At 42.6% G+C, this 22,289-nt stretch overlaps 1 protein-coding gene across 1 annotated transcript in view; it reads right to left on the bottom strand.

Moving 5' to 3' along the window:
* Positions 1–10,916, bottom strand: part of RCAN1 (regulator of calcineurin 1) — a 37,820-nt gene extending 26,904 nt beyond the window's left edge. Inside the window, exon 1 of the mRNA XM_026040374.1 lies at positions 10,674–10,916. Coding sequence (XP_025896159.1) covers positions 10,674–10,916 — 243 coding nt within the window. The remainder of the gene's footprint in view (positions 1–10,673) is intronic.
* Between the last annotated feature and the right edge of the window lie 11,373 nt (positions 10,917–22,289).

The following is a 22,289-nucleotide window of genomic DNA, read 5'->3' on the forward strand; positions in this document are numbered from 1 at the left end:
CTCTGTGTACACCAAAGAAGAAACTCCATAAAGTTGTTCATAAACCTACACCCTGCTCAGGCACACAACCTTTCCCCTTTGCCCCAACTCCCTTCTCAGGAGGGAAATACTTGAATTCTGTAGCAATATCTTTTATTGATTCACAGCCAATAGGTGGGAGCTCTTTAGGGCCTTGAAAATATATCCTGTAACGAGGCGTGAACACATGGGCTAAAGGTGTTTTTAGTAATCAGAAGTCACAATAATTCAGCCTAGCCTCTGATCCGATTATTCCTTTGGTTATACAACTCCAGGGAAGAGTTATTCATACTTTCCATTGCCTGCAACTGCAGCTGTTTCACTATCACTCTGGAGCCTCAGGAAAACTCAAGCCCTTAATCACTGTTTCCATTAGCCAACAGATCTTTGCTATCAGCCTGAAGTGATATGGCCCAAGTGCCAAGAACCCAAACTACGGGAAACTGATTAAAAATCTCTCCTGTAAAGAGGCACCCACATGCTTCAAGAGTTGGACRAATGCTGCTGGTGAGTTCCCATTAACTCCCTCTCGCTTACGCAAGACACGTACTCAAGCTTCCTGCACAAAAGCAGACAACTTTATCTGCCTGCTTGACACAAGAAGCCATCTCTTATTAAACTATTTCATGACCTGCAGGAAATATACATTCTCATTCTTATCTACTCTTTCCTTCCGCTACCCGCATTTAATTCAATCTTCCTCTGCGAGTGAGGCTGCAACCTACATCTTCCCACTTTGGGCCAACAAGTGGCATTCAAAGAAACCGCAGCCGGGAAAGGAAACCTCATGCGGGAATTGACATGTTAGGCCTGCGGCTTCCTAGCAAGACCATCAGCGATGAATAATTTATCACAATTCCATAAAGAAACAACCGAGAGAGTCCATCACAGTGCATCCCATAGCATTTAATCGCTTCCTGAAGTGTTAGGTTGCCCTCCTTTTCTCATATTTTCAGTAGCGGTCTCACAGAAGATGTGTTTTATTTAAATATGTAGATTCTTTTTCACCTACAAAAACTGGAAAGGGAAAAAGAACATTTAAAAGGGGAMTCTTTGTCAAAGTCTGACCCTTTCTTGTTAATACCAAGACTTTTAAATATAAATACATAAAGTACATGCATGACAGACGCACACACATCTCCATTCGGCAAACATTCCTTACCTAACCCTAACCTTCTTCAAAGTCAGACATAATTCTGTACAGTAACAAGTTATTTGCTTCTGGAAGACTAGACCCAAATTTACTACAGCATTAGGCTTTCACGGTCATTTCCATGTACACTTTGGGAAAGCTTTCCGCTGCTTCTTAGTATGGAAACTGCAATGTAACCTCAGGACAAGAGTGCCCAAAGCACCTTCTCCTTGTCAATCTTCCACCATTTGACTCAGATTTCTCCAGTCACAAACCACCTTTGACCAAGCTGAATATAGATGGGGAAAAAGCAATCCATACTTTCAACCCTCCCCTAGTTCAATGTCCTCATAGGAGTTTGGTCACATTCACCAGTCTAAAAACCAACCATTTAATCAAAAAGATACATCTCACCGTTTTGTAATATACTTGGTACTACAGAAACCACATAACTGACTGAAGTCCAACACATCAGGTTTGTTGCTCAATACATAACAGTGCATTTCTCCTCTAGGAAGTCTGCTAAAAGGAAAAGTAACTGCAAAAAAACCAAAAATCTCAAAAAAGTAGAACTGATTCAGTTATCAAAGTGTCACATAAAGGTGTCTGAATTATCTGAATGTCTTAATTCATCACTTCAGAATAGAAGCCAATTATTTTTTCTTCCAACAGTACCAGAATAAAGAAAATTAATTTAAAAAAAACCAATGTGACTGATAGCTCAGCTTTTGAGTAGCAACAGTAATCAACAGTGACTATACGTAGTTAACCAAAAAAAGTAACATGACCACCTTCCTAGTTATGCCTGGCAGTAACCAGCAGCAAATCGCTGGAAGAAGCAACAAAAGGTATAAAGCTGGGCAAATGACTACTCTTCTCCCATCACACTGTGGCAATGGCACTTCACAGGTTTTGAGAAAGACAGAGTTGCCCCATGCTTCAATCTGCCCCACCTCTTTTTTAATATGCTTCTGGCCTCCGTAACATTCCACGACACTGAGTGCCACTGTTCAATTATGCACTACTTTAGAAGAAGTAATTTATATTTTAGACCTCATACTGAATTTCAGGTTCCCTGAAGACAGCTGAAGATTTCAGCCTCACTAATGTCTCTCGAGTATGTGCTCTATGAGACATAGAGGAGTAGAAATATTCCATGTGGTAGTTCACTCCCACACTGCTCCCTCTCCCAAAGGGTATTACTGTGTGTGTGAACACTCCGTTGCTGTCCACACACTTCTTGCAGAATTTCATTGGGCTTGAGGTTTGGGGTTTTTTAATATAAATATATATATTTATAYACACACAAGTCTGAAAGCCATTCATAAATGCTAGGTTACAATAACTTGTACTGCATTAATAATCCCTTCAGACTTAAAAATACAGTTTCCCTTGGGAAGGGGGAGGAGGGGAAGTATTTCTGGCTATCTGAATGGAAAAACCTATAACTAATTATAAAGCCATTCCTAGTTGATTTCATGCCAGAAGTGTCTGGAAGGCCTTTATTGCAGATAAAGTCYTTGTGTTACTGACAAGGGTCTCAACCGGCTCCCTCATTCTACTGTGTGAGAAAAAAWAAATAAATAAAAAGTATACAATACACAAAAGGAGCCTTAGGATCAAGCTGTTCTTGGAGTAAGAGGAAAAACCAAACACCAACTAAAACTTTCTAGCATYCCATCTGAAGAAGAAGATATATTTTAATTATGTTGTATCAAAAATGTCTCTCTCCGTTTTCTCACAAGGATCAAAAGCCATGACTTACGCTTCATGTACTTACAAATACTTTTAAGAGTCCTCAGATTATGATTATGTTTCTATTCAATGTACCATATGGAACATCAAATGTTGTGTAACCTTCAAGTATTTCATTTTCAGTTCCTTTGAAGTTTCACTTACTGCGCTACAAGTCATTTTATAGACACCAAATAATACTTATTTATACATGWGAACATAATTTGCTTATTTGTAGACATGTTATTTACTGATGTTTGCTCGGCTGAAAAACTGATTTTTCAATGACAAATTCTGCTGAACATTTCAGCTTTCTTTACAACTGCTGTCTTTATTATCATTTTAAACCTATTCTACATAGGAAAGTTTAGTCATTATCTAGGAACAAAAGCATTCATATTTATGAATTCATACTATTAACTATTACAATGCCACATTGAGAGATGCCTGGGATGAGTTTCATGGTAGTATCACATCTAACCCTCTGTACTTATTTTCATACTTCMTTTTCACATTGGCATATTTGGGAAACAGTTTAACTTATTTCTATAGAACAAAAGACATGCAGAAAGATATTCACCAAATCAACAAATGGTTGAAGTTGGAGGGCACTTCTGGAGATCATCTAGTCCAACCTCACCCCGCTCAAGCTGTTACCTACAACACATTGCTCCAGATTGTGTCCAGATGACTTCTGAACAGCTCCTAGCACGGAAACCTTGCAACCTCCRCCCAACTAACTCCAGTGCTCAGTCACCCTCACAGTGAGAAAGGGTTTTCTTAACAGCCAGAACTTCCTGCACTTCATTCTGTTTGCACCCACTGTCTCTAGCCCTGCCACTGGACACTACAGAGAGGAGTCTATCCTCATCCTCTTTGCACCTCCCTTCAGATATTTTCAGATATCGGTAAAATCTCCCCTTAGCCTTATCTTCTCCAGGCTGGAGAGTTCCAACTCTCCTGGCTGCTCCTCATGAGAGGGCTCCTCCAGGCCCTTCTTCATCTCTGGGGCCCTTTGCTGGTCTTACTCCAGTACCTCCATTTCTCCTTCATGCTGGTGAGCTCAGAAACGGACACTCCATCACATCTTAAAGCATCCTGGACTTGTTAATGTGACCAGAAAACAGTAATTTAGACCAGACAAAAGTTCTTCCAAGCTTCCATTTGATTCTTGAGGAAGATTAAAGCTCTGAATCTTCTGTTAGCATAAATCTTCCTTATGGTCCTTTCTAATGACTTGAGGCTAATGATTAGAACATAAGCTTAGGCAAGAATACTTTCTGTTAATACTTAGAACAGTTATTGACCATCACTTTACAATATTTATTTTTATTTTGAAGCATTCTTAAGGCACCTAACAACTTTCTCACGCATTACTGAAATTGTTTCCATTTACAGCCAACCATGCCAGACCTGAATGCTGTTAACTCTTATTTTCACCTCAAATATGACTTTTGTTAGCATATTACATAAACACAACATAATTCCATTCCTCAAGAATTAAAGGAAAATTAAATAAGCCTTCATACTTAGAAATAAAATTATCAGTGTACTTTAAGGGCTTTACCAGCACAAGGATTTCAGTCAGAGAGATAAGGATTTTGCTATTTTCACTCAACACAGGAAAAGACCTCAAGAGGGACTAAGCACGGTATAAATCTGAACCTGTTCCCAAATACCTCCTCTAAGCAAGACAGAGATAATGAAAGCTGCAAGCAGGAGGGTTCTCTATTAATAGCTTACTTGTTTTATCAAGGCATCAGCTGGTATCCGTATACCTGTAATAAAAGCACGTTGAAATGCCTTGAGCATAGCAAGGAACTACAGAAGTGAAAATAAGTCTCCATTCACTCRTGGAATCAGGCTTTCTACTAGCATTTCATAGCATTATCTCTATTTTTYACCTGAAGGATAACTAACATAGGGATAACAGTTAAAAATAGCCAAATCACTATTTTAGCTCGCCCAAGAATGCACTGGGGGGGGCGGGGGAGGGAGCAGGCATGTAATGCGTGATTAAATATTTTCATGCTATAGAGTATCTTCAGACCCTTCTACCTCAAAAATGGAATATTCAGTACAAAAGATCACTTATTAAAATCACACCTTCATCACAGGGACGTTATGATAGGAACCAAAGTAGTGTCCCGCATGGAAACTGGCACAAGCAGCTTAAGAACCTGCTCTAAGCTCACAGGCCAGAGAACACTACTCAAGTGAGAGGACTGACAGCACCATCCTTAAACTAACCAGATACACTAAGATTGAAAACAATTTTAATACTTCAAGTGAATGGCAACATACCCGTTTTAACTTTTTTTTTTTTTTTTTTTTTGTTAAAAGCATGGGAGGATAGGAAGAATGGACAGATCCATGGACACACACACACAAAAAAGGAGGGCAGCACTGGCACCAAACATACTACAGGTATCACATTCCTACTTACTTTATGGCCACACAGTGTACAAAACTCATCTTCAAAGTGAGGAATATTCTCACGTTACTCTTTCTGGATATTTTATGCCTTCGGGTTTATTGCTGAATTTTTCATACTGATTGTATATACAGTATATGTATATACAGTAAATGATAGCACTCTTTATATCGTTCATAAAGCATGCTGCCTTTTCTTTCCTCTCAGCAGAGGAGGGGCAAGTTTTCCCAAGCTCCCCAATGAAGCTGAGGAGGTTGCCTCTTGGCAATTCTCAGCAGTTCATGCCTGCTGTCACATGCGGAGATATGAACAAGTTTTGCTTGTGTGCTCTGCAGACTGGATATAGTCCAGGCACCGTAAAACTGCATTAGCAAGGTACTGTGCTCTACAGTAATGGCAGAGGTTACTACATCATCTACAGCACGGTATTCATATGGCTTCCAGATTTCAAGTCACTCAAAAGCCTGTCTTAACCTTTCAACAGTTGCAGAATACACCTATGTCATCTGAAAGTACGGGGGTTTAATACTTCTGGAAAACTTCTTCTACGGCAACATGAAGTGYTGGAAGTAGTGGAAGGCTCTTTAATCATTTTAAAGTTCAATGCATTAAACAGGTCCCTGTTTAGAAAGCAGGAGTATATGAAGATTTATAAAAATTGAGACCAAAATTAGCTTAAAGAAATTCATAGAAAAAGGAAACATTCAATAAAGGAATTTTAAAATTACCACTACAGGAATATGTCACTGAAAACAGTGTTTTCGTCAAACAAAACCTACAAACATTCACTTTCTTGAAGTTTACTTCCAAAATATTTTTAAACATGTGACACAAGAGGATTTTCAAGTGTGTGATTAAAAGAATTAACAAAGCATGTGACTGAGACAGGAAGAGATTACCAGAAAACACAAGTACTACTTGTGAAGAAAGTTTTGTAAATAGTCATGAGAACTATGACAAGCTTCCTGTAATGTAGAAGTAATTCTCTGAATATTTAATGGAATACCAAATACATTGAACATGATTATTGCAGTAGGCCACAAGTCAATTAAAAATTTCCAAGAGCATGGGTCATTTAACAACTCTGTTTTCAGATCAATCTACAAATAAGTTTTTCCATATTAAAACTATCTAAAGGTAAAGGAAGGGTAGGCTTGTAAAGCTATGATAATCATTAACCAGCTGCAATGTATCTGCCATTAAAAGCTCTTACTACCCCTACTGCAGAGACTTCCGACCGTTTCAGGCCTAATATTAAAACACAAGCATGATCCTTCATGATTTTTATCACAGACACTTTCACGGACAGTTCTATTTGTGTATGCCAGGGGAGGTTATGTGAGGACATAAGACCAACTAGGAGACTGCTTCACTCATGCTTCTTATAGACTTAAGGATAAAAACATCAACCTAAATTTCCTTAAAAATCCAGCTTTTAGTGAAGTTTTTTCCAGCAAGCTCTGAAGGAAAAAATATCACTGTGATATAACTTTTGATAGCAAGTTGTTACCTTTAAGTTTAGGTTTTGATTAATCAGGAAAAACCTTTTCCTACATTCATTAATTTGCAGTAACTTACAAGAAGATGTAGTCTTCTTGTAGAAGTAGATAAAGTCATTTAAGGATCTCAAAATATTCTAAGGAAAACAGTTATATTGTAGCAATTTTAGCTATTAAAAAAATCTGTTGCTCAGTTGAAATCTTCCTATATATGATTTATGTTCTTTTGCAGCTCTCCACAAATGAAGTAAGTGGCATTTGCCTGTGCCAAGTGCTCTAGGTGTCCCTGCTTGAACAGGAGGGCTTGACTAGATCTCTAGAGGTCTCTTTCAACTTCAACCATTCTGTGTAACAGACCGAGATAACCCACTTAGCAAGGGACTACCAGGACATAAATGAAGTTATTTAGCCCCCCTGTGGCTGTACTCAGAACTTTAAAACCATTTCTGAAGTATGCCACATCCCTCCAGATTACATGATACAACCAAGTGTATTATCTATTGTACCTGCCATATATATATATAAAGTGTCCTCTACCGATATAATGAAAGGCTATTAAAAAAACAATTGAAGAGGACAGAGGTGTGCAAAAAAATGACTGCTGCTTTTGATAATTAGGTACTGACACCGAGTATGTAGGTATACAGTTAAAATGAATCAAACTCATCTGCATGTTGTATGAAGAAATACTGCTTTCCTAAGGATTATGACTCCTCTTGAATAAAGTCAACAGTACAATGTCCAAAAAGTACTAAGGGAAGAGGAAGATGACATGTCAGGAAACGGTGACAACATTTTTCCAAGGCAAGTAGCCAACTCTGAAGACCAGATTAGCTTTTGCTATGCCAAAGGTACTTTTTTCCCATACTACTGTGAAAAGACAGGTAAGAGGAGGCCAAATCTATGGGAATTTTTCCAATTGTGTTTAAAAAATGAATAAATAAATAAATAAAAAGCAAGATAGCAAGGATAGGTAGTGATGACCAAAGGAATAAGTGCAAATCTTTGAGGAAATGCAGCACTCAAATCCAATGAAATTTTTTGAAATGTTCTGTCTTAGAGGCCTAACCTCAACACATACTCACTGAGTCTTTGGATCAGTAAGCTTTAAGTTCCAGGACACTGTTAAGATCACAAATAACAAATATTTCCATATTTATCTCCAAGATTTTTCCAGTAATTTCTGAAATATGGAATACACATTCACAGCTACTACTATGAAAGACAAATGAAATGAAAGATAAATGGCCTCTGGGCAAACAAAAGCTATATAGGTGCCTACCCTCCTTGGACATTAAACATCCATGTGCTCAGGAACCAGCCACCTATCCTCTCAAATGAGGACTGCGGTACTGCCAGCTACTTCTAGGTCAAGTGACTATTCTAACTGACAATATATGAAACTGGGGAAAAATCAGGAGCTGAGAATCTAGCAGAAGAGTAACATTCAACCTTCTCACATTCTACAAAGACRACCTGCCCACTCGCAGAGCTTACACTAGCTGCTTTCTGATTTCTAAAAGATTTCTGTCATTTGGTGATAACAGTAATCTAAAAAAAAGAGGCAGATACCTACCTAACTCTAGATACAGAYGCAATTTCACACATATGCAAATTGTTCTTTGAGAAGGAGGAGGGTGAAACAGAAATAGTTGTCAGTTAGCTGTCCTTCTATATCACCTTTGATTGGATCAACTGCACTCAAATAGGGCAATCCAGGATTATTAAGGGCCTAGTAAAGAGGAAATAAATAGCTATGGAGACAAGGTATTTTAAGAATGTTACATACACTGGAAAAAGTAGAAATTTCCTAAAATAGAAAGGAATATACTACACAGACCCAAACTCCTAAGCTTCACACTTTCTTAAATCTAGTGATTTTTTTTATGATGCCTTTACAGTTCCTGTATYTTCACGAAAACAAAGCTATATGTAAGTGCTTGCTACACTGATAAAAGCAAGCTTAATTTTTGTATATGTACTCTCCAGTAAAACAAGCCAAGTATTAAAGAATTGTAAGATTATTCCAGGTATATATATTTTTTAGAGCTGTTAACATCCGGAAATGATTCCAAAATACTAAGTTGTTATTCTAGATCAAAACACCTCAATTTTCCCTTGATACTCAAATTGCATAACCAGATGTAAGGAAGCCACTGTAATCTTTCCCTCTTTTTAAGACACTGCATAGTATTTCTGTCTCTTTACAACTGCTTGACATGTTAACAGAACACGTTAAAAGTGTATCCAGTCTATGAAATCTACTGTTTTCCTGCACAGCAGTGGTAGATTTTCAGGTTTAATGAATTTGCTATTGCCCTCTCTAACTGCATTAATTGAAGCTAAGTTCTTCATTTCAATTGCCGAGATTGATGATAGCCAAGACCTGTTATCTAATGTCTTAAAAGTACATGTATACTCAGCACACTTATAAAATGCAATTTTAAATACAAAAAAAATGCTATGAGAGTTTATGCTGAATCTCTAGTTACTTTCTTATTATTTTAAGCAATCTATATTCCTTCCTGCTGCCACTCTCAGCAAGAAAATATTATTTTTTTCTTAATTGCAGCTTTAAACAAATAAGAATTTATTTTGATCTAAATCAGGTGCTTGGAGATAAAGATTCCTTGGAATGAAAACTAGAAAGGCAGATCACGGTTTAAGTGCTTGCATAACCCTTTGGAGTACTGGGAAGTAATAGGCCTCCAACTTGGCATCCATTTAACCGCTGTTTCAGAATGTTTCAACTTGCAGTATCCATCTAAGAGTATATTATTTCTACATGCTATTGGTKMTWWKSYWWRYWWRSMWWAKMACCAATCATATTTTCCTTCAAGGGGAATCAAACTTCAGTATCAAACTGACACAGACAAAAAAAAAGCCTGATAGCCTAACCAGCTATGGAACACAGAGAGGAATTAAACTGTTAAACTTCATTCATTCATTTGCTTTAGACAGCAGYGAGACATGAAAACGAAGCATGAAAAAAATAAGCTCGATTTGAATTCTTCCTGCTTCGTGACACCTAAGAACAACATGTAGAGGAACAAATCTGAAATACTCATTTTTGCACCTACTGCAGAATTGCTGGATTCCTCTGACAGTTGCTGTCATCTTTCCCAGCTCTGGAGCAGTATTTTAAACCAAATGCTCCTCCACCCTGAGAAGCACTACAAGCCCTGTGTGATACTCAGGCAGTATGAATCGGAATGGAAATGCCTCCCYGTGCTCCTCTTCACTCCAGCGAGGCACTGGGAGCTGCAGCTCCTGCCAAATGGCCAGGCATTGGGGTATGGAAGCAGACTGGGGCGCTCCTGCCACCGCTACCCCACCTGCTTGCACCAGACCAGCTCCACGTCCTCTCGGCTCCCTGCACACCAGCTGCCTGGCCCACACGCTCCCAGGTCCAAACGCTGCCGCCTGCCTTGCGCCTCACCCACTGCCTTCAGGGGGCATCAAACTTTGCAGTTAGGGCTTAGCGAGGCAAGGCAACGCTCCAGGCAGCTCTCAGAGACAAAAGAGGCGCCTTTCTCCCCTTCACCTCTACCCACTTAATGGCCCTAACCTGCCGGTCAGCCCGAGGGGGCCCCCGCGATGAAAGCGGAGGCCAGGCAGCCGCACGAAGGCTGCCCAGAGCCCGCCCAGGGCGGCGGGGCCAGCGGGATAAAACCACCCTGCCCCGCGGCCTCGCGCGGGGGGAGCGGGCCCGGGGCAGAGCCGCTGCGCTGCCGCCCCTCGGCCTCCTCCTCCCACGGGGCAGGGCCCCGGCAGCGGCCGAGCGAGGCTTGCGGCCGGCAGAGGGAGCCCGAGGCGGCCGGCGCGCTGCCCCGCCGCCCCCGCGCGCCGCCCTCACCCGGCACGGGCCCTCCTGGAAGACGCGCGGGTCGAGGTTGCAGGCGATGGTGGTGCTGGGCACGTCCTGCAGCGCCACCGCCTCCATGGCGCGCTCAAGGAAGCTCCACTCCGACTCGGGCGGCGGCGGCGGCGCCTCCTCCTCTTCCTCCCCAGCCGCCTCCTCCTCGCCTCCTTCCTCGAACGGCGGCGGCGGCGGCTCCTCCTGCCCCGCCGGGCCCCTCCCGCCGCCGCCGCTCTCCATGGCCGCAGGCGAGCGGAGCCCCCGCGGGGCGGGGCCCGGCCGGGGCGCCGCCATTGAGCGCCCCGCGGCGGCGGCCGTTGAACCCCTTTCTTACCCCCCCCCTTCTTTAACCCCCGCGGCCGTTTAACCGTCTCCTTCCTGCCCCCCCCGCGCAAGGCGCCCGGGCAGCCAATAGGAGGCGGCCGCCGCCGCGGCGGCAACAGGTGGCGGGCGCCGCCTCCGCCATGTTGAGTGTGGGCGCGAGGGAGCTGCGGGCGCCGCCGCGGCCGGGCGGGCGCCTCGCGTGGGGCTGCGGCGGGGCGGGAGGCGCCCTCCGGGCCCCACGGCGGCTCGCGGGCACCCCCGGCACCGCTGCGGCCGCGGGTCCATCACCATGTGCCTTCATTCGTAGCGCAGAGAAGGCCGTTGTGCCCAACAGATGAATAAATATTAATAAAAATATCTCTTCTGTATACATGGCGGGCTCAAGTTGCGGTCATATATGTCCTGTTTCTCTTACCTGTGTCAAGAACAAGCAACTGTCCCATGCCATGAATGGTTCGCAGAGCACAAGGCTTCTGAGAACATGTAGGGGACAGAAAGGGAGAAAAAAAGAAGAAAAGTGCTGGATAACGTTTTTTTGCATTGGGTTTTGCTGAAAAGTGATTGATAAACACTTCTCTGTACTTTCTTCAGAGGTATCTTCCTGCTATGGATTGATTTTCTATATTTGTGAAAGAAGATCTGCAAAAGTGGCATAAAGCCATGCATGTCTGTCTCCCTCCCTCCTTACCTTGGGGCTGAAGCAGATACCGTTTTAGAACCCTTCTCTCTTTCCCTGGGTCAAAAGGCTACATGAAGTGGACTATTCCTTTCCTACCTAGGCTCAGGGAGCTGCTTGTATCAGACATTCCTACATGGGGGAACAAAGTCTGCCTAGCATGCTTAGTCTTTCCTCCTAAACTGTTGGTCAGTCCAACAAAACTGTCCTAGCCAAACTTTTCACAGAATGGTTGAGGTTGGAAGGGACCTCTAGAGATCATCCAGTCCAACCCCCTGCTCCAGCAGGGACACCCAGAGCACGGGGCACAGGGTGGCATCCAGGCGGGTTTGGAAGATCTCCAGAGAAGGAGACTCCACAGCCTCCCTGGGCAGCCTGTGCCAGGGCTCTGTCACCCTCACAGGGAAGAAGTTCCTCCTCACATGCAGATGGAACTGCCTGTGTTGCAGCTTACACCCATTGCCCCTTGTCCTATCACTGGCCACCACTGAGAAGAGTTTGGCCCTCTCCTCCTTACGTTCTTCCCTCAGATATTTGTACATATTTATAAGATACCCTCTCGTTCTTCTCCAGAGAAAACAGACCCAACTCACTTAGTTTCTCCTCCTACGAGAGATGTTCCAGTCCCTTAATCATCTTTGTCGCTCTCCGCTGGACTCTCTCTAGGAGCTCCAGGTCCCTCTTGTGCTGAGGAGCCCAGAACTACCCCCAATACTGCAGGTGCGGCCTCATCAGAGCTGAGTGGAGAGGCAGGATCCTCTCCCTTGACCTGCTGGCAACATCCTCCTGATGCAGGCCATTATTTTCTTACCTATGTATGTATATATACATATATACACACACAAATACTTAAGCACATTCAGATAGTAATGGACTAGTTCATCCAAAATGAACTTGCTTTTTTTTTTTTTTTGAAGTTTTTGTGATACTTGCCTATTTTCCTCATTGCCTCCCAGTAGAGTACATTGTGTAATAAAGATAATACAGAGTAGTAAGATGCAGCAAGTAGTGAGAAGGTGCTGGATAATAGCTGGCAAAAAAAGACCTGATATTCTACCTATGCAGGGTTACACAAGAATGAGCGGGGTCGGAAAAGTGAAAGAACCATGAATCAAAAACCTCCCTCTCTCCTGTGCAAGACCCAAAGCATGGCTGCTAGTTAAATGTACTCAGGTTCCCATAATGAGGCAGATAGAGCCAGTGCAATGACGTTAGAACTCCTTTTTATTAGAGGATACTCATTCTTAGCAAATGGAGGGCATATCCTATACTGCATTTCCAGGCTTTGAGAAACTTCTCAAAGATAAGAGTGGGGAGACACCTGGCATTCATACCATAGCACATAGACCCAGGAGGTATTTAGAAAGCAACACTTCACTACACATAATGGCCTTATCGTCGGGAATCATCTAGCCAGACTGAAAAAAACTTCAGTTTTGAATGTTTAATATTCTAGGTCATGATTTTTTTGACTACATTTGTTTAGGCAATACATGTTAGTGTGCACTTGGGGAAAAAAAAAAAACATGCTGGGCCAAACCCAGCATTAGATTTTGTTACCAAACTCTGAATATACTCCTACAGGCCATCATGGATGGCTTGTTCAGCAATGTTAATAATTTGTTTAAAACATGGTATGGCAAGTATTTTCAATAGTGTTAAAACTAAGGTATTTTTACAGATCTCCTTTTCCAAAATGGAGCATAGAACAAGAAACTTACGGGAAAGTGAAGAACTTGGGGGGAAGAAAACGAATTCTGCTGGTTGGAAATGCTGTCCCACTTGTATTGCACAATACACGTCCAATATGTATTGCACAAAGTTTGCAGCAGAGATTCCAGCAAAGTTTGCAGCAGCCCCACTACTTGAGATCCCGCTGTTACCGCATCTTAGAGTTATCTCTACTGGCCTTTTTTTTTCCCAACAGATCAAAGACTTTAAACTAGTGGATTACTGGTCTCAGCCAATATTAATGGGATCTTTGACGATACAGCAAGAAGGAGAAAAATGCTAAGTGAAGAGATAACCATTTGCCTTCTCCCTCCTCTGCTTTTAGTTTTTTTTTTTTTTTCCAGACTGTAATCTGAGTGTTTTGAACCGTGTAAGCCTTTCTTAGGGAGATAAGCTCTCATCTTAGATCAGGGTATTTTTGTGACTGATTGCTGTAATTGCCCTCAGTCTGCATGCATTCTTGTACTGGTTTTCACAATAGTTCAGACAAACTGTACCTTAAAAGACAAAAGAAAACAACAGCAACATAATAACTTGCACATGAATTAGCTGAAACTACACTAAATTATTCCAACTTGCAGACAAACTAGTGCGTTTTTAATCTCATCCCTTAATCTCAAATTTGCTTCCCAACATGAGTGGGTGGCATTCACCTCTTCAAAGAAAGAGAAGCTACCTGTGTTCCCCACATTGGAAGTTCTAGCTCTCTACAAAAATTTCATCTAAATACAAATCTATTACCTATACTTAAAAATATGCAAACAAGAAACAAATTTTACCAGGAAATTCCTCTAGTTTCAGTCTGGCACCTTAGTATAATGTTTGCCATTGAAAACTATTCACGTACCTGGTAGTGGTGTAATGGCCTGAACCCTTAGCAGGTAAATGTAAATCCAATAGCGGATTCATGAGKGAAAAAATGTAAAATTGCCGTAAGACATTTATCCTAAATGCACTTTAAATAACRCATACTACCATCTAGTGGTAGAAAGAAAATCACAAAGCATCTCTAAATCTTTTGTTACATATACCTGCCTATAAAAAACCTCACTTCAAGTGAAAATCAGCTATCTTGAAAAAAACATAKATATATAATAAAAATATAATGCTAATTAATATTAATACTAATATCCTAATACTTAAGCCACTGTCTTGCTTTATGTAGTATTCCTTAGAATAGATTTTCAATGCACCTCTGTAAGTGCTGCACATAGGGAAATGTAGCTAGCAATTGAAGCACGTGGCACTGGCATCAGTGACAATGCTTCAGAAGTGCTTTTTTTTCCTCCGTGTAAGGCTATTTGCAAGATATCATTTAATACATGCATTTAGGAATGCTCTATATTCATTTCAGCTACTAAAATACTTAATTACCCCTATATCCTGCAAGTGCAAAATGACATATCTTCAGCTACGTGATTATATTGATATCAGAACATTTGTGCTAGCAGTCATTTGCCTACATTTGTGATCAGAAATCTCTTTATTCTTTCCCCACCGTGGAGCATGGAACATCAGATTATTTTTGGTAATTTTCCTTATTTTGTCGGTTAGGTCACATAGGTCACTGCTGCATTGTGAGGAACTTCTTTATTAGTAAGGTCTAGAGAACTTCCTTGCCAATTCCTTTCTCCAACTTGGAGGCCCTTCCCATATATACGGGAATATATGGATATGTGGTGCCTTCATCAGCCATCCAAAGAGCTGCAGCTCCTGCGTTTCCCACAGCCATCCTGGAGGTCCTGTTCTCTGGCAGTTTTCTCTAGAAATCCTCTTTAGTGATGCCTCTACTTTACCTCTTTGAAGGGTTCCTTATCTGCCAAGAAGCCCATCTCAGTTAAGTACTTACACRTAGGTAGGTTTCCCATAAATAAAAGCCTCCCACAGATAGAGATCTGACAGTCTTTAAAGCAAGACAGTCATCTCAAAATGACCATATAAAGTATACATCATCTTGCTCCTTTTGCTTTAAACTCAACCTGAGCAGAGCCTATACCCAATAAGAAAACAGGTATAAAGAAAATCCTTGGCCTTATTTAACGACTCATTCTCATATTAAGATATATCTTATTTCTAGCTTAAATTTGTGTCATTCACCCATACRGACAACTGTTCTGATTATGCTTTTTCTCCATTTTTTTTGAAGAGCTCTTTCAGCACTTAGTGTTTTCTACTGTAGTTCCCCTCGTTGCTCCTTCTGTTCAACCAGGCAGATGAAGTCCCATGAACCTCTCAACACGTGGGATGTTTTCCCCTCTTAGAGCTGCTGAAAGTGTTTTCATGCTTGAGCCATGCTCCTCCCCATCTTGCTCTCTTTCCATCCCCTGGATTACTCCAGGCATCCTGTGGCTGGTGGTCACTGTGGCTAAGTGTCCTCACATTCCTCATACTTCAGTTTGGTACCCTTCCCCAAGCCCTTACCAATGCAAACACGCATTTTTTAACACCATTACCATGGTTTGTTTCTTCATTGACTTAGAATGCTTCATATAGATAATTTTTGTATGCGTTTTTCAGTTTTTGTAGCCAACAGAATACGAGGAGTTGCTGTGGTCTGTATGAGGTCAACCACCTACATTAGCTCTTTCCAGCTCAAGGGAAGGTTCTTCAGAAGGYACTTTGGTATTTGAAACAGGGGCGGAAAGACACCCAAATGAAATGCCATGCTTATCTGCAATGAAGCTCAGCTTTCTGCACCTAATTTGATAGGAGGCCGAGGAGAAATCTGAGGTGCCAGAGCTTCAAAGTCTTGCTAAAGTGCCTTTAAAGCAGCCGGACGTGCACGAAGCTCGTGCAAGCGATGCCGATGGGCTGCTTTGCTAAGTGTCCATCAGCACAATCCCTTCCCTTTTCCGCATAGCTCCCGCTTCTCCCGTTGTTCATCCGTTTCTTTGCTAAGTGTCTATCAGCACAATCCCTTCCCTTTTCCGCATAGCTCCCGCTTCTCCCATTGCTCCTCGGCTGCTTTGCTAAGTGTCTATCAGCACAATCCCTTCCCTTTTCCGCATAGCTCCTGCTTCTCCCATTGTTCCTCACGCAGCGTTCCCGCGGGCGGGACGCTGGGGTGCTCTGCACTGCCCCTGCCCGTGTTTGCGCGGCGCCAGCCTCAATCCGGCTCCTAAGGTCACTGCCACCTTTGGATGCCACGGTGATAAGTTCTGCATTATGGCAAGAGCACAGGTTACCACGTCCCTCTTGCTGATTTTGAAACTGTGCTCTGGTAAGTCAGCTCCTTGATTAGGTAAGAAGAGTTATGCACGGGAGAGGTAAATGGGCCGTGTATTTCAGGAGCAGTCAGTAATAAGATGCCTGGTTACTGATTTACACCAGAGGTCCTTTACAGGTGCCACAGGACAAACAGGTTCCGTGGGCAAGCTCTTCTGGAAAGGAACAATAAATATAATGCAATAACAGCGAAAATATATGAGAATTGTTTGCATGAAAACTGTTCAGAGAAGGAATAAAGTTGGATTCCTACTCCTGGGAAAAAGAGAGGAAACCACACACACCAAAGAGAGACTGCTACACAACCTTCATGACAATAACATGAACATTGGGGAAAAAATGGACTTGGGTCCATACAAAACACACTCTGTGCAATCCTAGGAATATTGAGCCTGGTTTTTCTAACCCTTGTCATCACTACATTTGGTACATTTGTTATGAACCAAAACAAATTTCATTAAACACACTCAAAAGAATTRCTCAGCTGCTTAGCTTTCGTGGGGACTTCAAACTGGAATTAAGCAGAAGAAAAATAGGGCCAGTCTCTCACGACAGGTTTACAAAAGCATAGATTGGATTTTTATAGATGATATGAAAAGTTATGTCCAGAGCTACCTTTATGGAGTATAAAATAGCTTTCACTTCAGATTTTTTTCAAAACTTGTATTTGTTTATAGAAAACTACATAAAGAAATAATCCATTTTTCCAATAAATGGAATGATCTAATAGTAAGCATACACGTAATCTGCAATTATGATATACTGACGATGAAGCACTAGTGATCAATGTACCTAACAGTTGCACATATCATTTACTTCTATATCACCTATGTAATTGTTTGAATAATTTTATGACTATTTTGTAATATTAAGCTTTATTTGTAAAACTATAATTATTTTAAATAACGTGCTTTATTTTTAAAGCACATTGAGATGTGTAAATAGGAAGTCTATTAGTAGCAAAGGTCAATGGAAATTGTGCAGAGTGTAATCCTATTTTACATGGGAAGAAATCTGTAAGAACTGTAGAGAGTAAACTGGAATTTAAAACATAAGCAAAAATAAAAAGATAAACTACGATAGAGACTACATCTTAAGGTGTTATTTCAAGATGCTATAGGCACAGTAATTAACAAACTAATAGAGAATAAGTGAGAGTTTAATGTGATAGGAATAAAAGGAGCAGGGGGATTCAAATTAAAATAAAAACAAATCTTTCAGACCTTGGGAACAATTCTGGTTTATTTTCAAGTTCTGTGGCAAAATCTGAGGATGGATCTGAGGAGGACTTCATATGCAAGTTTGTAAACCAGGCCAAAGTAAGTAAAGTAGCACTTAGAAAACATAGTAATACTGTTATATAGTTTATTCATGCAGCTTTGAGAATAAATATGTCCTAAGCATYCTGCCAAACAAGCAAGGGCACATTGCCCTCTCCAAAGAGATTGCATTTGAAGGACTGCATTGCAGATACCTTGAGCAGACAAAATTCAGCTCAGCCCTTTTGAAAACTCACCCCCCATATTTCGTGTCGCAGTATATATCAGAAAACAGAGATGGAAGAATAACGAGGATGGCAATAATGAAATCACAGTTACTTAATAAGGCACAGATCCTTACAAAGACTCTTAGCTTTAAACATATCAGTAATCCTATTGAATCGGGCAAATCATGATGGTCCTTTAAATAGTGTTGTGCATGTATCSTCCCCTAAGGATTTGTACATGAGGCAGGAGATGCAAGTGGTGAAAACGCATTGAAAAGYGAGGGGTGGAGGAATTCTGTGAAATCAGCCTGGGATGTCCTGGGACTGGGATGTCCAATAAAAGAACAGGTAAAGGCCAGGAATATCCCAAGCGAAAGCAGGTCTGGGGTTCAAGTTAGGAGAGTGYTGCAGTTGACCTTATTTACGTAGAAAATGAGATGAAGTGTGGTCCAGGAGAGCCATTACACTTGTTGAGACTGTGGTAAGTTTGCAGCACTTCGAAAATTAATTGAAGGTAATTATTTTATCGACTTACATGTGGTGCTTGACGATAAAAATGTTCTTATAAGGCCTGCTTGTTATGCTGCCAGTGGCACTCGAACTATATGATTGCTTCATTAAAATGCTACTGCTTAACAAAAAAAAAAAAAAAGGAAAAGAAAAGATAGGAACACAGAAGTCAAAAAATTTTGGGGGGAAATAAGATGATTTTAAGCACATGTCTTTTTTTTAAATGGCAAGTACAGGGTTCACTTTTGCAAGTCTTATTATTGATACTCTTCTAGTTTTTAGTCACACTTCAGAATCAGTGTGTGCTCAGAACTTAAGCTGGTGTAGAAGTTACTTTAGAGTCTGGAGCTCTGTGGGAATTCAGATAACTTAATAACAGAAGGAAGACGGTCTGGGCACATTGGGCGGGAAGGTGCATCTGCTCCTCCTTGGCACTTTTCTCAGCCTTGCTTGGAGATAGCTTGCCTATGTTTTCTAGGCCAGCACCTTCTACCAGCAATGCCTGTAAATTTACTGTAAATATAGTAATATTTAATTATAGATGCACTATAGTGCAGCATCTATTTACCACAGATGCCGCAGTCAAATGTGGAGAAAGTCATAAATAATAAGGTAACTTCTAAATTACAGCAGAACAGTATTCCACCCACACAACCTCTGTGCTACCTTAGCCCTATAAAAAATCATTTGCTTTTGATGAGCGAAGGATACAGCGCTGAAACTCTGCCGGCAAACAGCAGACTAAAGCAGAACAGCAAATATCAAAACTTTTCCCTGAAATATAAGACTCCAGGCAGCGTGTTCTGACGTTATGCTTGCAGCACGATGCCTTTGAGCCCTGCTTAYGGGCTGTTTCCCCTCCTGCACGTATACATATAGACGTATAGACGTAGCCACCGCCTTCCCAAGCAGGCCGCCGCTAAGCGGCTGGGAAGGAGCCGATTGCCTCTAATCAGCTTAGCGGGGGGAAGCTCACGAAACTAACTGCAGATGGCAGCCCCTTCGCCCCCCGGGGCTGCCCCGCTTTTCAGCCAAGAGGCATCTCTTCCTGCTCACTTTGGTAAGGGGGACTGAGCGCCTCATCACACGCAAAGCAACAGGACGCCTCGCAAAGGCTTTGGTAGCCACGCCGTTGTGTGGGGCAGTGTTTTATACCACTGTCTGTGGAAACTCAAGTAAAATACCAACTGCGACAGGAGCACAYGTGTGAGCAGGGGGGCCAGGCTTTAGCCCACGTTTTGCTGGCAGGCCCTTTTCAAACGTGAGGCGTTGAGAGAGCCACGTGGGGCAGGAGTCACCTCTCCCGAGTTCCCATGTCTCCGGCAGCGACGCTTCCCTGGGCCCACTGCCGCTATAGTTCATGTGCAGGAGTAGGCGCTGGAGGCTCTGCCCGCTCCCGTTTCCCACTAAATTCAACACAGGTTTGCGGCGGCTCAGTTTGCAGCAGAGAAGAGCCGMAGCCCAGCTGGGAGCAGGCAGTTTTTTGGCCCGGGGGCAGGCGGCTTCGCAGGGGTAGGTGCTGGCAAGAGCGGACGTGCTTGGCAGAGCCGGGAGTCGGGAACAGGCAGGACAGGCTCCTGCGCGAGGCAGCCGCCGGCACGGGAGCCCAGAGCGCCCGGCTGGTGCCATTGCCCCAGTTTGCGCATTAGGGTAAACCATTAAATAAGTGGCAGTCACGTCACCRTGTAGGACCACGACCTGGCTGGCGGGGCCATGAAACCTCGCGCTGTTCTGCTTGGTCCTGGGGCCAGGCAGGAGAGCTGTCTCAGGGCCCCATTGCAGTGCAAGGGGTCTTTCCCCTTACCCCCAGGCTGCAAAAACTATAACCTTGACCTGCAACCCTCTGTAGAGTCAGGGAAGGAAGAGGAGCTACAATAATCCAGGGACGTACAGGCTAATTGATAACCCCCAGGGATACCGCCCGCTTGCTGAGGGACTCTAAAGGGGTCTTCATGTGGTCTGCTAATGTCCAACAGCTGCGGTGGTTAATTACCTGCACTCATCTTTTAAATGGAGAAGGTGTACACTAATCCCTCCTGAAGCCAAACTGGGAGAACAGTACTTATTAGCTGAGGCAGATGGGGTGTAAAGAGCTTGAAGTGGTAAAGGAGCATGAATCAYGAAGGAGTAATTGTTAAGTGATTGACGTAGAGGAGAAGAGAACAACAAATACCYAAACTAATCCAAGGTTTTCACTGGGACAGGTCTACTCTTAATGGCCCGTTTCCAAAGTTTCCTCTGTAAAACCCCACTGAAGAGTTGTAAGGAGCTCTCTCAGGCTGGTCTCTGAGCTGTGCCCAGCTTGTCCCCTCTAGTCTCTCCCCTCTGTCTCTGTGAATTTCTACTTTGACTCTCTCGCTTGTGGATTTCCTGGCAMAAGCACAAGTGAGGTGGACAGCTAGATCGGGCAGTAGCCACTTCACTGCTTGGGGTGAAGAAGAGAATGGAGCTACACATCACACCTACCTGCCATTTATAACCTCTTAATTCATGGGACTATGGCAGCAGGCAGCATGAAAACAGTGCAAGTGTTTTCACAGGAAACAAACAAACAAACAAGCAAACAAAAAACTATTTGCATTTGAAAAAAGGGTATGTTTTCCCTATAGCCAAAGTGGGAGGGAAGCAAAATGCTTAGAGGTTTTTCTATGCAGGCTGMATCACAAATTTGACTTCTTAATTAATCTGTCAGTCTACATCTCCAAAAATATTTTAGTTGCCCTTAAAAAGAATCATGAATCCAATGCCTACAAATACTATTGCTAGGTCTTAACTCTGCCAAAATTAGAAAAACATCTGTGCATATACTTGAGGAAAAACTTAGCAAGATCCATTCGAAATTGTTACGAAGTAAAACATTACTTCAGAAGAATTGCAGCTGTATTAAACACTGTACCTTAGATTTTTCCTTGTTATAAAAAGATAACAACAGTATGATTGTATCAGCTGTTAGTCTTTTTCTGTTCTGCCTTTGTCAGACACTTATGAGTATTTAAATAGCTAATCTTTTGTTACACTTGAATGTTGCCCAACATTAACAGTCAGACCATGTTTTTTGTTGAAGGACGTTTTGCTGACCTTGAAATCCTCACCTTTCTTGGTGCTGAATTGACAGCCACGAAGCTGGGACAAATAAAGGAAAATAGGAAACAGGTTAAGACTGCTGTCTGGTGAATAAGCCCTGCTGAGGCACAGTCGGCTTTCCGGTAGTCCCACGAAATGATTTTAATGCAAGTCCCATGCCAGAACGAGGACTGAAACTGCCAGAAGGGGTATTTAGGGCAATGATGTGGATCTGCCATCCCGGGCATGGGTTAAAGGGGAAACACTGCGGAGCGGCCGCYGCAGGGAGCCCACGGGGGCTGCCCCACGCGGGGCTGCCAGGAGGAGCTCAACCGCGGCGCCCATCAGCCACCAAAGCTGAGCTCAAGGACACCGGGAGCAGCAGAGGGTGCCTCAGGGGGCACAACCCAGGCCGGTTTGGTCTATCTGAGTACACCCTGGGGTGCATCTGGATGTAGCCAGGGGTTATGGCTATGCTAGGATTCTCCTGCAGATTTCCCACCACTGCTGTGCTGTGGATGTTAGTCTTTCCCATGGTGAAAACCTCAGCAGAGGTTTTCACACCTCAAAGCTTTCTGAAATTACAGAGAGGRTTTTT

Source organism: Nothoprocta perdicaria, unplaced genomic scaffold (assembly GCF_003342845.1).
Source record: "Nothoprocta perdicaria isolate Ctin4 unplaced genomic scaffold, notPer1 scaffold_254, whole genome shotgun sequence".
NCBI lineage: Eukaryota > Metazoa > Chordata > Aves > Tinamiformes > Tinamidae > Nothoprocta > Nothoprocta perdicaria.